This window comes from Silurus aristotelis, assembly GCF_946808225.1.
Source record: "Silurus aristotelis genome assembly, chromosome: 17".
NCBI lineage: Eukaryota > Metazoa > Chordata > Actinopteri > Siluriformes > Siluridae > Silurus > Silurus aristotelis.
Window position 1 is genome coordinate 24,604,240 of NC_139590.1, and position 14,039 is coordinate 24,618,278.

At 40.1% G+C, this 14,039-nt stretch overlaps 2 protein-coding genes across 7 annotated transcripts in view; both read left to right on the top strand.

Annotated features, from left to right (window-relative positions):
* Positions 1-214: 214 nt before the first annotated feature.
* sgo1 (shugoshin 1) lies at positions 215-6,364 on the top strand. Of its 6 annotated transcripts, none has more exons than XM_083566512.1 (11): positions 215-284; positions 1,021-1,168; positions 2,889-3,088; positions 3,269-3,321; positions 3,480-3,556; positions 3,784-4,256; positions 4,341-4,749; positions 4,832-4,996; positions 5,541-5,708; positions 5,859-6,024; positions 6,120-6,364. In XM_083566512.1, the coding sequence occupies exons 2-11, from the start codon at positions 1,027-1,029 to the stop codon at positions 6,244-6,246; spliced, it is 1,980 nt and encodes a 659-aa protein (XP_083422638.1). In that variant the 5' UTR covers positions 215-284; positions 1,021-1,026; the 3' UTR covers positions 6,247-6,364. The 6 variants fall into 6 exon arrangements, with proteins under 6 accessions (XP_083422638.1, XP_083422637.1, XP_083422642.1 ...); XM_083566511.1 differs by lacking the exon at positions 215-284 and adding an exon at positions 295-575; XM_083566516.1 differs by lacking the exon at positions 215-284 and adding an exon at positions 295-575 and having other exon boundaries at positions 5,925-6,024.
* Positions 6,365-11,681: 5,317 nt separating this feature from the next.
* The window catches only part of rpl14 (ribosomal protein L14), a 2,841-nt gene continuing 483 nt past the window's right edge, over positions 11,682-14,039 (top strand). Inside the window, exons 1-5 of the mRNA XM_083566592.1 lie at positions 11,682-11,781; positions 12,779-12,880; positions 12,984-13,078; positions 13,825-13,924; positions 14,026-14,039. The exon at positions 14,026-14,039 is cut by the window's right edge and continues 40 nt beyond it. Coding sequence (XP_083422718.1) covers positions 11,779-11,781; positions 12,779-12,880; positions 12,984-13,078; positions 13,825-13,924; positions 14,026-14,039 — 314 coding nt within the window. The 5' untranslated portion in view covers positions 11,682-11,778. The remainder of the gene's footprint in view (positions 11,782-12,778; positions 12,881-12,983; positions 13,079-13,824; positions 13,925-14,025) is intronic.

Below are 14,039 nucleotides of genomic sequence, written 5' to 3' on the forward strand. Positions count from 1 at the left end.
GTTTTTTTTTAAAGCACCACAAATTAGGCAATTCCTTGTTTTTTTTTTCAATTCATCATTTTTATGTTCATTATCTTTGAGTAAAGAAGAGGAACAACACAGCAGAATCTGAGCAAGCGGGTTTTATTTGTGACACTAGGTGGCGACATAGCGCTCGCGACGTATTCGCGGAAATGACGCAAGACTACATTTGACCAATCAGTGAGCTCGCAGCGCGCAGTTCGAATGTCAACGTCCTCTAAGAGGAATACATTAGGAAAATAACGGAAGTGAACCTGCTGCCGGTAAGTGTTCGTTTAGTTTCTGACTAATAATGTAATTCATATAAATGATCAGTTATTAAATAACTCGCACTCAGATTCCGGACAGTTATTAAAGTTCTGAGGTGGGGGATTGTATTATATTTATTTGTGTTTGATGAGAGGAAGTGTAGCACGAGGCTAACAGTTAGCACTGTGTGGCTTTCCGCCGCCATGACTGGAATTAAACATCACCAGGATTTTTAGGATCAAGTTTGATGAGAAGAGATTTTATTTATTAAATTAAAGTGAAAGTCAGTTTACATCATCATGTAGGTGAGATTTCGCACTGATGCGCTACATTCGGGAAAATTATGGCCATTTTACTGAATTCGAAGTCATGACTTGCATTTGTATATACGAAACTACAACATTGATTTTTTTTTATTTAATATTAAGAAAGAGACAAATAACTACATCAAATCCCACCAGTGTTGTAGTTTTGTGTAATTTGCTTGAAATCTGGTATTTAAACTTCTAATATAAAACGTGAGATTTTAATGTAGATTTGTGATTTGATTGTTGTTACAATTTTAATCACTGATGATCAATAAAATCTTTGTTTTTAAATAAGTGTTTTAGTGAATGATATTTTACTGTGGAACTGTTGTCTAATCTTATGTAAATCCTATAATATTCCTCTTAACCATAAACATTGATTGTGATTAGTGATGTTAAAATGAACGTGTGACTAAATCACGTGTGTTTTGTGTGTATCTAGTGAGCCATGGCACGTGAGCGGGTGGTGCAGAAGAAGTCATTCCAGCAGAGTCTGGACGACATTAAGGAGAAGATGAAGGAGAAGCGGAACAAGCGCCTGGCGAGCGCGTGTGCTGCAAGTCGAGGACTTTCTAAACTGAAGACCACCGGTAATGTCAAGCGAATTCAATTAGTCCATGGAGACACTGTTGGGTGGATTTGTCTATTGTCCATTTGTCCATATATTAATACATACTGTACATATAAACACTGCATTATTTTAGCTGCACTTTGTACAAAACAGCAGTTCGTGTGTGAGAGAGAGAGAGAGAGAGAGAGAGAGAGAGAGAGAGAGAGAGAGAGAGAGAGAGAGAGAGAGAGAGAGAGAGAGAGAGACCCCAAGACCAAAACCAGTCCCTTGTTTTGAGTACTTGAATTGCTACACAGTTTGGCCATAAGGGCCTGAATGCTTTGGTAGCTTTTTCCAGATAGCAGTATAGTGAAGTGTGTGTGTCGGGTCACAGTGCTGGTAGCTTTGCGGATGGTGGAGGTTAGACAGACCCCGATGATCTTCTCAGCCATCTTCACTATCCTCTTTAGGGTCTTGCAATCTAGAATGGTGCAATTCTCAAACCAGTCAGTGATGCAGCTGCTCAGGATGCTCTTGGTGGTCCCTCTCTAGAACATTCTAAGGATGTGTGGTGGGAGCTGGGCCTTCCTCACCTTTTTCAAGAAGTAGAGACGCCACTGGGGCTTTCTTGTTATGATGCTGGTGTGGAGGGACCAGGTGAACATTAAGGACTTTGGCGTTCTTGGCAATCTCAGTGGAGGAGTTGTTGATGTTCTGCTGGGAGTGATCACTACGTGTACTCTGGAAGTCAATAACCATCTCTTTTGTATTTTACACATTTAGAGACAGGTTGTTAGCTATACCCCTGAAACTCTGTACTTTATCTCTGTATGCCGACTCATCGTTCTTGCATCGGTGAACATGATGGTGTGACGTGAACTGTGATTTGCTTCATAGTCGTGAGTCAGCAGGGTAAACAGCAGGGGATTTAGTACACAGCCCTGAGGGGCCCCAGTTCTCAGGTGCTGTTTATGACTGGCTGCTTGAGACCTCTCAGTCAAAAAGTCCAGGATCGAGTTTTAGATGGAGGTGTTCAGGACCAACAAGCTCAGCTTATCAATCAAATGATGAGGAATGATGGTGTTGAAGGCTGAGCTGAAGTCTTTAAACAGCATTTCTTGAAGGTCTGTGAAACTCCACCCTGAAGCACATTAAATGTTTAGATGTTTGTGATGAGTTTCTTTCCCTCTGCTCCTCTCACCTTTTAATATGTTAATATTCGCCTTGAAATGTAGGTTAAATCGATTCTAGAAGTAGTGGAGATAATGAAGAGTGCTGGAGAGTATAAAGCGCCGCTGCATCGCTCTCTTTAGTTAGAGAAGTGAGGGATAGTGCTGATTCTGTTAGCGCCCATGTTGTGGTTGAGGAGATCATCCTGAATTTATTACACTTAATAACTTGTGCCATCCTTAGGATCGACAACTGCACTCAAGCATTGGCAATTAATCTTCATTTTATATTTATTCTGGTTATCTTTGTGTAAGATTAAAATGATCTCAATTATCTAAATTAAATATGCAAAAAAAACATCAGGACAGAAATCTTTTCACTGTATATATTTATTTTTGGTTAATCGGAAATCTGATGTTTTTAGAGTTAAGGTAAAGTCATGTAACTCATCCTACATCAGTAGCAGACTGTTCAATGAAGGTATAAATATTTATATGCATTAGTTTTTGGTGGATTTTTATTTACTCTGTTCTACTGTAGAGCAACATCCCTCACCTCTTTTCTTTTCCTGTCTCTGTCTGTGTCTTCAGCCTCGGTGAGGCCATTTGTCCTGAAGAGTGTGCAGGTGAATAATAAAGCGCTGGCCCTGGCTCTGCAGGCGGAGAGAGAGAAGCTACGGCAAGCACAAGGGATAATTCTGCAGCTGAAGAAAGAACGCCAGGCCCTCATCTTCCACCTGCTGATGATGAAGAGGGCTCTGAGTGCAGGGACCATGGCTAAATGTGCACAGGTGAGTTACTCAATGATTTTGGCTGTAATTATAATAATAGTAATAAGTTCTGCTTTTCTGCATTAATAATACATTCTAGGCTTTTTTTCTGCACACATGCATTTGTAAAAACACTTTTTTTATATTCTTAATGTTTTTATTTTTCTTCTCATCATGTTTTATTTCTGTATCGTGTGTAAGACGTCTTCTTCAGAGGAGCCGCAGTTAGTCCTCGTCCCGTCTCCCAGCCCGAGGTATAAATATAAAAACTGTGATTGGCTTTATCTCTTTGGCTACTGTTTACAAATGTACATAATATGGATTTTATTTATTTATTTTCTCAACCAAGTTAAGTGTTTCTTAATAACGTGTGTGTGTGCGTGCGTGCGCGCGCACTGTTGATGTGGTTCAGGGGTGTGGAACAAGCTGAGGTGGTCACTGGGGAAGAGGAACTCCGCCCTTTGGAGCCTCTCACACAGCAGGGGGAAGGTGTGTGTGTGTGTGTGTGTGTGTGTGTGTGTGTGTGTGTGTTTGTTTGTTTGTTTGTTTGAAGAAGTGTATGCATCCCTGTTTAATAATCGAAGTGTGTGGGTTGAATTTCTTGCACAAAATGTAATTAAATAAAATTATTTTAGTTTAATGAAATGAGGCCACGCCTCTTTGACCTGGAAAGGTGTAAACAAAGGCCACGCCTCCTTTCACCTGTGTTTCTGTAGTAGACGAGGCTCTGGGAGGTTCCACTAATACTACGGCCTCACTGCCTTCCACTGTCGGAATGCGACGTCGTCGAGATGGAAGGAAACGTTCTGAGCGAAGGCGGAGCTCACTATTTAACCCCGCCTCTGTGGATGCTTGTGTAATGGAAGAGGTGGAGCCTCAGAGCTCTGACATGGCTGAGTGTCCTGAGGTCCACCTCGATGCAGGGATTACAGAACGCACCAGCACTGATGTCGCTGATCATGTAGCTCCTGCTGAAAACACTGCAGCTGGCGGTCAAAGGTCACTCCGGAAAGATTCAGTTGATGCATTTGACTCTGAACTTTCGGACCTCGCAGCCGTGCAGCACTCGACTCCGGAGCCTCCACAGCGCTGTGTGTCCAGACAGACGAAGCGGAAAGTGGTTCAGGCGGCTACCAAGCCAGAGCGTGGACGCAGAGTGGAGCGTGCACCGCTGAAGAAACCCTGGGAGGTGAAACATCTAGTAAACACACGTTAATTGTTCTGTGGAGTGTTTTATAAATATTAATACATCTTGTTCTGCTTCACGTTGTAGAAGCCGCGTGCTCGTTCTAAGAGTCGCACGGCGGCGGCCGGTTCTGTTCCCGCCCCCAGTGACCGCTTAAACTCATCCCTTGGCGGTAACGACACGTTCGACTTCGACTGCGAAGAAGCCATTCATGTCACGCCGTTCCGAGGAGGAGGCAAACCCTCAGAAGCCCCTCCCTCTCCTATCACAGTTCCATCTCCTGTTGCTCCGCCCCCTCCTGCCCCAGCAAGTGAGGACTCTCTCCCTTCAGAAACCGAGCAGGACGCAGACGACAGTCTGTACGTACCGGAAAGGAAGTTGAGACGGACTCGTGATCCTCCACCACGCCGCGCTCGCTCTAAGAGAAGGTCTGCTCAGACGAGAGGGAAGGAGAACACCAGGCCAAAACAGAAGCACACGGTTCCAGAGAGATCTGGTGAGCTTCAGATCTTCAGCCTTGTTTGTGTATTACTTCACCTGCGGACTTCCCGTGGATTTTAATTCTGTTTCTTTTACAGGAAACGTCAAAAAATGTGCCGAAGCTGAACATGTCCCGTTGTCGAGCAAAGCAGAACTACATCTTCCACACTCCCCTGCTGCAGAGCTGCACTTCACTGAGGCTCATGTATCTTCTCCTGCTGTGAAGTGTAACCCATCAAATCCAGACCAGGAGTTTGCAGAAGGTGCATTTCACTGTCTGTCTGTCTGTCTCTCTCACCACCTCGTCTCCCTGCCTTTCTTAACTCTCGTATGGCTGTCTCATCATCTGCCTGTCTGTCTCACCCCCTCTCTGCCTGTCTGTCTCACCCCCTCTCTGCCTGTCTGTCTCACCCCCTCTCTGCCTGTCTGTCTCACCCCCTCTCTGCCTGTCTGTCTCACCCCCTCTCTGCCTGTCTGTCTCACCCCCTCTCTGCCTGTCTGTCTCATTGTCTGCCTATCTGTCTCATTGTCTGCCTGTCTGTCTCACCGCCTCTCTACCTGTCTGTCCCACCCCCTGTTTGGCTGCCTGTCTCACCCCCTCTCTGTTTGTCTCACCCCCTCTCTGTTTGTCTCACCCCCTCTCTGTTTGTCTCACCCCCTCTCTGTTTGTCTCACCCCCTCTCTGTTTGTCTCACCCCCTCTCTGTTTGTCTCACCCCCTCTCTGTCTGTGTGTCTATGAGTTGGAAATGTCGTTTGCTTGATTTATGAAATGTTGCTAATCATGGATCCATCCTTTCATCATCCAGCTGCTGTGTCTGGAAAGAAAGTGTCGTCTCCTTCACCTGAGATCACAACTGCAGACGTGGGGCTTGTAATTGGCAGTCCTCTGTTTGAATTGACAAACTGTCCGAACCAATCATCAGAGCCGGAGAACATCATGTCTGTGGTGATGGACAAGTCAAGGAGGAGAAAAGGTAATGTCCAAACCTCTCTTATCTTCTGTTTCCTCTGTGGTTATGGCTTATCACACACACACTTTCTTTACTGTCCTTCGGTGTAGTATAGGTTTTTTTTTTTTTTTTGCACTTTTAATAACTTCCTTCATGCACGTTGTGTTTCTGCAGGTGGTCTTGTAGTTCGCTCCTGTCTGGGCTTGGCTTTGAGTGATGTGACCAATCTCTCTCCTGCAGCCTATCAGATGCCTCTCTTGGGCAGGGACTCCACCCCCGGCCTCACCCGCAAAAGACGCTGCACTGGTGTAGTCAGCTACAAAGAACCGTCAATCAGCTCGTAAGCTCCGCCCCTTTTCATACTGATATATTCAGCACATTCTGTTTTTCCCAGATGTTTTCGTCACCATGTTTGTGTTGGTTTGTTTTGATCAGGAAGCTGCGGCGTGGAGACAAGTTCACAGACACTCGTTTCCTGCGCTCGCCCGTCTTCAAACAGAAATCTCGACACTCCCTTAAAGCCATGGAGAAATACAACGAGTCGTTTGTGGGCTGTCTCTGAACATTTTCACCTTTTTTTTTATTACTCCTTTATGACTTTTAAATAGTTTTTTACTATGTAAATGTATTCTGTGTGTGATTTTAGTGACAAACCATGTAAAATAAAATTAGATTTTTAATCATGTTTGGTGGAAAATGTCTGCCAGCAAAGCAAACAGAAATTATAAACAGAAAATAAATGGTACATATAAACCCCTTTGCAGTGATAGATAGATAGATAGATAGATAGATAGATAGATAGATAGATAGATAGATAGATAGATAGATAGATGTGTAATGTATATAAAATTATGCTCAGCATAAAAGTACAACATGGATTATTCATCTAAAGGAATGATAAGATATTGATTTGTTTGATCAGGTTACTTTGTCCATTGTACATCATGAACATTAATAGCTAGATGTTTTTGTTTACAGTGCAAAGAATTTATTTTGAGCACTTTCTCTAATGGAATTTATATTCCAGCTGTAGAAAACTGTGGGCTCGTCCGGGATTTGAACCCGGGACCTCTCGCACCCTAAGCGAGAATCATACCCCTAGACCAACGAGCCGTTGGATTATGTTCCTAGAGGTTCATATCTCCTGATTTGCCACGTGCACGTCCGCGGTCTGGAGGTAGGACACGAGTCTGTTACTTGGGGTGTTTCATGCGTCACCTGGTGTTGAAAAACAGAACTGCAACTTTACTGTTTTCTTTCATTCGTTCACAAAACACAAATGTTGGTGCCTCCGTGTATTTACCTCCTTTCCTAACACTTGTACTCGAAAGTTAACCACATAAACTATGAAAAAATGAAAAAGCAAAAGAGAACTACACATTTAAAATAAAAGTTGTACATGTAAATTGAAGTAATATAGCATTATGATAGGAATAAAAGATGTGGAGGAAAATAACGGAATATGAATATAGAAATAGTCCACATAGTCTGATATTTTGATGCATACATACATTTGCAAAGCAATTAGAATAAATCATTATTTCTACCGTTGCTAAATTGAAGTAAGATAGATTATGAAAATAATAAACTTAAGTATGAGCAGTGATAGGACTCTCTGTGAGGCATTCTTTATGCAGCATGTGCAGCCTGATGAAAAGTGAAAAAAAAAATAAAAAAATTAAAAAAATGACAGACAAAATCTAATTTATAACCTTCAGTTCTAAGAAAAGGACCTGGGCTCGTCCGGGATTTGAACCCGGGACCTCTCGCACCCTAAGCGAGAATCATACCCCTAGACCAACGAGCCACTTATAGGAGTTTATGAGATTCATCCCACAAATTTGCCACGTTTTCAAAACGTCTGTCTGAACCATACAGAGGTTTGAGGAACTTTTTAGGTATGGTGTGTTCTTAGCGCTATCTGGTGGTGCAAAATAGGAATAGCAACTCTTTTTTTTTATATTCATCTTTTCTAATAACTTGCTGTATTTTGTGCATCTCAAACCTTTAACTGCAATATATATATATTGCATTAGAAGTCTAACACAATTTATATCGGTTTATTGTCTCAAAAACATGCAACTTTACCTGAGAGATTAATATTTTTTAATCTACTGCACACACACACACACACACACACACACACACACACACACACACACACACACTATATATATATATATATATATATATATATATATATATATATATATATATATATATATATATATATATATATATATATATATATATATGTATATATATATATATATATATATATATATGTATGTATGTATGTATGTATGTATGTATGTATGTATGTATATGTGGGTTTTTTTTTTGTTTTTTTTTTTGTGAAAACCAATAACCAGTAATAACGTGGAAATTGCATAAGGGAAGAAATCTTAAGGACTTCAGTAAAATGTGGTGTGTCTTTAGCGCCATCTTGTGGTAGATATAGAAATAGCTATCGCAACTCCTCTGTTTAAAATGATCTTTTCATGTAGCTTGCTGTATTTTGTGCATTTGGGGTTTTGATTTACAAACTGAAGGAAACAAACAAATGTGAACACAAACACATTTGCACAGTGATATATTATTACTTTAAAGCTCTGACACAATTTATTTAGGTTACTGTTCCCAAAACCTGAAGTTTTATTAGTGGTATTTGTAATTATTTTTTTTCTACTGCACACATACACACACACACACATCTGTCTGAAAGAAAATAAACCTGGTGTCACAATTATTCATCATGCTTTAAAGAAAAAAAATATATAATAATAATAATAATAATAATAATAATAATAATAATAATAATGATGTCAGCTATTATTTTAAAAGGTATTTGGGCTCGTCCGGGATTTGAACCCGGGACCTCTCGCACCCTAAGCGAGAATCATACCCCTAGACCAACGAGCCACTTATAGGAGTTTATGAGGTTCATCCCACAAATTTGCCACGTTTTCACAACATCTGTCTGAACCACACAGAGGTTTGAGGAACTTTTTAAGTATGGTGTGTTCTTGGCGCCGTCTTGTGGTAAGAAACAGAAATAGCAACTCTTCTTTTTAATATTCATCTCAAACCTCAATATTCACCTCAAACCTTTAACTGCGAGATATATATATATATCTTGCATTTATATTGATAAATTGTCTCAAAAACATGCAATTCTACCAGAGAGATTTATATTTTTAATCTACTGCACACACACACACACACATCTATCTATCTATCTATCTATCTATCTATCTATCTATCTATCTATCTATCTATCTATCTATCTATCTATCTATCTATCTATCTATCTATCTATCTATCTATCTATCTATCTATCTATCTATATATATATATATATATATATATATATACAGGGAAAACTTTGAAAGTGTCCCGAAGTGCAATCGAAAAAACCATCAAGCGCTACAAAGAAACTGGCTCACATGCAGACCGCCCCAGGAAAGGAAGACCAAGAGTCACCTCTGCTGCGGAGGATAAGTTCATCCGAGTCAGAAATCGCAGGTTAACAGCAGCTCAGATTAGAGACCAGGTCAATGGCACACAGAGTTCTAGCAGCAGACACATCTCTACAACAACTGTTCATGGCCTTCATGGTAGAATATCTGCTAGGAAACCACTGCTAAAAAAAGGCAAAAAGCAGAAGAGACTTGTTTGGGCTAAAGAACACAAGGATTGGACATTAGACCAGTGAAAATCTGTGCTTTGGTCTGATGAGTCCAAATTTGAGATCTTTGGTTCCAACCACCGTGTCATTGTGCGATGCAGAAAAGGTGAACGGATGGACTCTACATGCCTGGTTCCCACCGTGAAGCATGGAGGAGGAGGTGTGATGGTGTGGGGGTGCTTTGCTGGTGACACTGTTGGGGATTTATTCAAAATTGAAGGCATACTGAACCAGCATGGCTACCACAGCATCTTGCAGTGGCATGCTATTCCATCCGGTTTGCGTTTAGTTGGACCATCATTTATTTTTCAACAGGACATTGACCCCAAACACATCTCCAGGCTGTGTAAGGGCTATTTGACCAAGAAGGAGAGTGATGGGGTGCTGCGCCAGATGACCTGGCCTCCACAGTCACCGGACCTGAACCCAATCGAGATGGTTTAGGGGTGAGCTGGACCGCAGAGTGAAGGCAAAAGGGCCAACAAGTGCATCAAGCATCTCTCGGGGAACTCCTTCAAGACTGTTGGAAGACCATTTCAGGTGACTACCTCTTGAAGCTCATCAAGAGAATGCCAAGAGTGTGCAAAGCAGTAATCAAAGCAAAAGGTGGCTACTTTGAAGAACCTACAATATGACATTTTTCAGTTGTTTCACACTTTTTTGTTATGTATATGATTCCATATATAATTCCACATTCATAATTTTAATAATAATAATAATGTTAATAATGTTTTTGAGACAATTTATCAATATAAATGCAAGATATATATATATATCTCGCAGTTAAAGGTTTGAGGTGAATATTGAGGTTTGAGATGAATATTAAAAAGAAGAGTTGCTATTTCTGTTTCTTACCACAAGACGGCGCCAAGAACACACCATACTTAAAAAGTTCCTCAAACCTCTGTGTGGTTCAGACAGATGTTGTGAAAACGTGGCAAATTTGTGGGATGAACCTCATAAACTCCTATAAGTGGCTCGTTGGTCTAGGGGTATGATTCTCGCTTAGGGTGCGAGAGGTCCCGGGTTCAAATCCCGGACGAGCCCAAACTATTTTTTAAATAATAGCTGACATTTTTATTAATATTATTTTTATTATTATTATATATATTTTTTCCTTATAAGCATGATGAATAATTGTGACACCAGGTTTATTTTCTTTCAGACAGATGTGTGTGTGTGTGTGTGTATGTGTGCAGTAGAAAAAAATTAATTACAAATACCACTAATAAAATTTCAGGTTTTGGGAACAGTAACCTAAATAAATTGTGTCAGAGCTTTAAAGTAATAATATATCACTGTGCAAATGTGTTTGTGTTCACATTTGTTTGTTTCCTTCAGTTTGTAAATCAAAACCCCAAATGCACAAAATACAGCAAGCTACATGAAAAGATCATTTTAAACAGAGGAGTTGCGATAGCTATTTCTATATCTACCACAAGATGGCGCTAAAGACACACCACATTTTACTGAAGTCCTTAAGATTTCTTCCCTTATGCAATTTCCACGTTATTACTGGTTATTGGTTTTCACACAAATAATAAAAAAATAATATATATATAATCTTTGTTTAAAAACAAATAAGTGGTATTTGTAATTAATTGTTTTACTACTGCACACACACACACACACACACACACACATATATACATATACATATATACATATGTATATATATATATATATATATATATATATATATATATATATATATATATATATATATATATATATATATATATATATATATATATATATATATATATATATATATATATATCGGTCTAAAGCTAATAAACCTAGTTTCACAATTAATCATCAGGATTTAAAAAATAATTTAATTAATTAATTAAAATGTTAGCTTTTACTTTAAAACATAGTATGGGCTCGTCCGGGATTTGAACCCGGGACCTCTCGCACCCTAAGCGAGAATCATACCCCTAGACCAACGAGCCGCACGTGCAGCGTTGCCACGTTTACATTCTAGCATGTGCAAAAGTATGCGCATTTATTTGGCATGCCGGTAAAATGTGGTTTTTTTGTGCCATCTTGTGGTGAAAATGGGAATCGCAACTCTTTAACTCCTTTATCCTCTACTGCAGTGGTCCACAACCCCCGGGCCGCGCACACACACACACACACACACACACACACACACACACACACACACACACACACCCGGCTTTAGTAAAAATGTATGGTTTATTTTGCGATATCTTGTGGCGAGAATGAGAATGGTAATAATATATATATAATTACTCCCATATAATTAGTGAATTTGATTCAAGTGCACCAGTTTTGGGGGGGGGGGGGGTTTGGGTTTGTGCGCATGCGCAGTGCTATGCGGAAGCAGTATCAGGCTGGACCGGAAGCTGAGGCGTTCTTTTTCTACCACGGTCTGCCATCATGGTGAGTTTCTGAGGCGCCACGGAGCCTAAATACGAGTAAAAGTGGATTATTATGTGCGTCTTTTCACTCAGACGTGTTTAAGATAGAAGAAGGACACTGTAGTTAACGCTTTTCCCTTTTTCTTGAAGTAACTTTTTGACGGCTTTAGACAAAAATCGGGTGTTTAATCCGGTCGCGCGCGCAACGTGGTGTCTTCAGTTAGGCCGATTGCGTGTAGAGACCCAGCAGAATTATTACCTAAAACACTAAATAATCTACTAACCAGATAAATTTATTACTAAATCAAATTTATCATCGCGTTCATACACTGAAATTGTCCCAAGTCTCGATCATTTTTATGATCCTGAGTTAGTGTAGAGAACAGCCAGGTCTCGCGCATGTCCGGATCTTTGTGTTATTCTCATACTTATGTGAGAATTTTATTAAAAACTTAAATATAAATATATAAAGTGTGTGCGCGCGCAGAGGAATCATTTCCCTCTACACGTTTCTTCTCATTCTCTTCAGAACAGCTTCATGTCACAAAACATCTGAAATGTTTATAATTTCTCAATTAATCTTTTTAATGAAGTAAAAAGTTCACGAATAAAAACTTCCTGGAAAATGATCATAAAATGTTTTCTTTACACACCTAAATTCATACGACTGTTTTTTTTCCAGATTATTTCACTTTATATAGACACAGAGGTGAATTTATGAGGGTTTTTTCTTAAAGTTAATGATGTTCAAATAAAGAAAGGAATTATGAGTATATACGGTTTATAAAAATGTCTAATTTTGCCTGATTAAAATTTTCTCGGTGTACTAAAATGCAATAACTACACGCAGGTGAATGTGAGTTCTTGGATTCTGTGGTTAAGTTTTCATTTTTTATATTTTAGTTGCATCTACACATCTGTAAATGACGGTGCTGTGACTCTTGATGATGATTCTGTTGTGATTTGTTGATTCTGTTTTGGTTTCTGAGAGTTTAATTGCGTTTTTTCGTTTTCACCAGGTGTTCAAGCGCTTCGTCGAGATCGGTCGCGTCGCCTACGTCTCCTTCGGTCCCCATGAAGGCAAACTGGTGGCCATCGTCGATGTGATCGATCAGAACCGGGTGAGAGCAGCTGTTCATTTAGACCACACCTGATGTCCAGCGTGTCGGGTTCTGAATACCGGAGGGGTCTGTAGTTAAGTGTGTGTGTGTGTGTGTGAGACAGGCTCTGGTGGACGGTCCCTGCAGCGGTGTGAAGAGACAGGCCATGCCATTCAAATGCATGCAGCTCACCGATTACGTCATCAAAGTCCCTCACAGGTACGTCGTCGTCTTCACTCTCCATCAGGACACTTTTATTGTAACTGTTATAACAGGGCAGTGTTTACTGTCTAATGTGTAGTAATAATTACCTGTGATGGAGCTCAGACCTCACTGTAATCACAGTTCAACACCTTTTCAGCAAGAAGCTTAAATCCTGGACACCAAGTTGACTTTAATTTGTAATTAGTTTTATATTCTTACATTCTTAATTTAAATGCAAGTTTCTCTCATAAAGGAATATTTAGGACTTTTTGTGAAAGATATTCTTTAAGGTGTTTTACTGTTTAAATCTAAACACTAAAGAGCAGAACTGATTTTATTCAGACACCTGCAGGTTTTTTATTGTATTTACAGATAAACGTGGTGATTAGTGACTGCAGGACTGCACTCTGGTACTTACTCTATTTGTTAATTACATTCGTTACTGATAGATTTATAATAATCCCACGTCTCTTCACGTTATTATTCAGTGCACTTTTACATCATTGTTACATTCTTTAACCTGCTAAGACTTCTCTTTAAATCAGAGTGTCCTGATCGTGTCTGTGAACACGCTAAGATGCACATTACTGAGATTAAATTACCATCACTGAGCTGCACACATTAGTAGCTTGCTGGCGGTCGGTCGTTTATAAGTTCTTGTGAAGATGGTGTCCGAATCAGAACTTGAGAAAACTGAGATGAAGTTCAGACGAGGTGGAGATATCTGTAATGTAGCTGAACGTCATGCCTGTTCTCCACAGTGCTCGTCAGAAGTTCGTGAGGCGCGCCTGGGAGAAAGCAGAGATCAACAAGAAGTGGGCCGAGGGCAGCTGGGCCAAGAAAATCGAAGCCAGGGAAAAGGTAAACAAAAACATCTAATCCAGAGCAATGAGTGAGATCAGTTGTGATAAACAATAGTAAATACTTGGTGTTTAACCCGTCCTCCTGGATTATTTTCACAGAGGGCCAAGATGTC

What these genes read in the sequence shown, in the direction of transcription:
- sgo1 (XM_083566512.1), top strand. Translation starts at nt 1,027, where the DNA reads ATGGCACGTGAGCGGGTGGTGCAGAAGAAGTCATTCCAGCAGAGTCTG. An exon ending in CCATGGCTAAATGTGCACAG is followed by an intron (nt 3,089 to 3,268) that starts GTGAGTTACTCA and finishes ATCGTGTGTAAG; the next exon opens with ACGTCTTCTTCAGAGGAGCC. An exon ending in AAAGAACCGTCAATCAGCTC is followed by an intron (nt 6,025 to 6,119) that starts GTAAGCTCCGCC and finishes TGTTTTGATCAG; the next exon opens with GAAGCTGCGGCGTGGAGACA.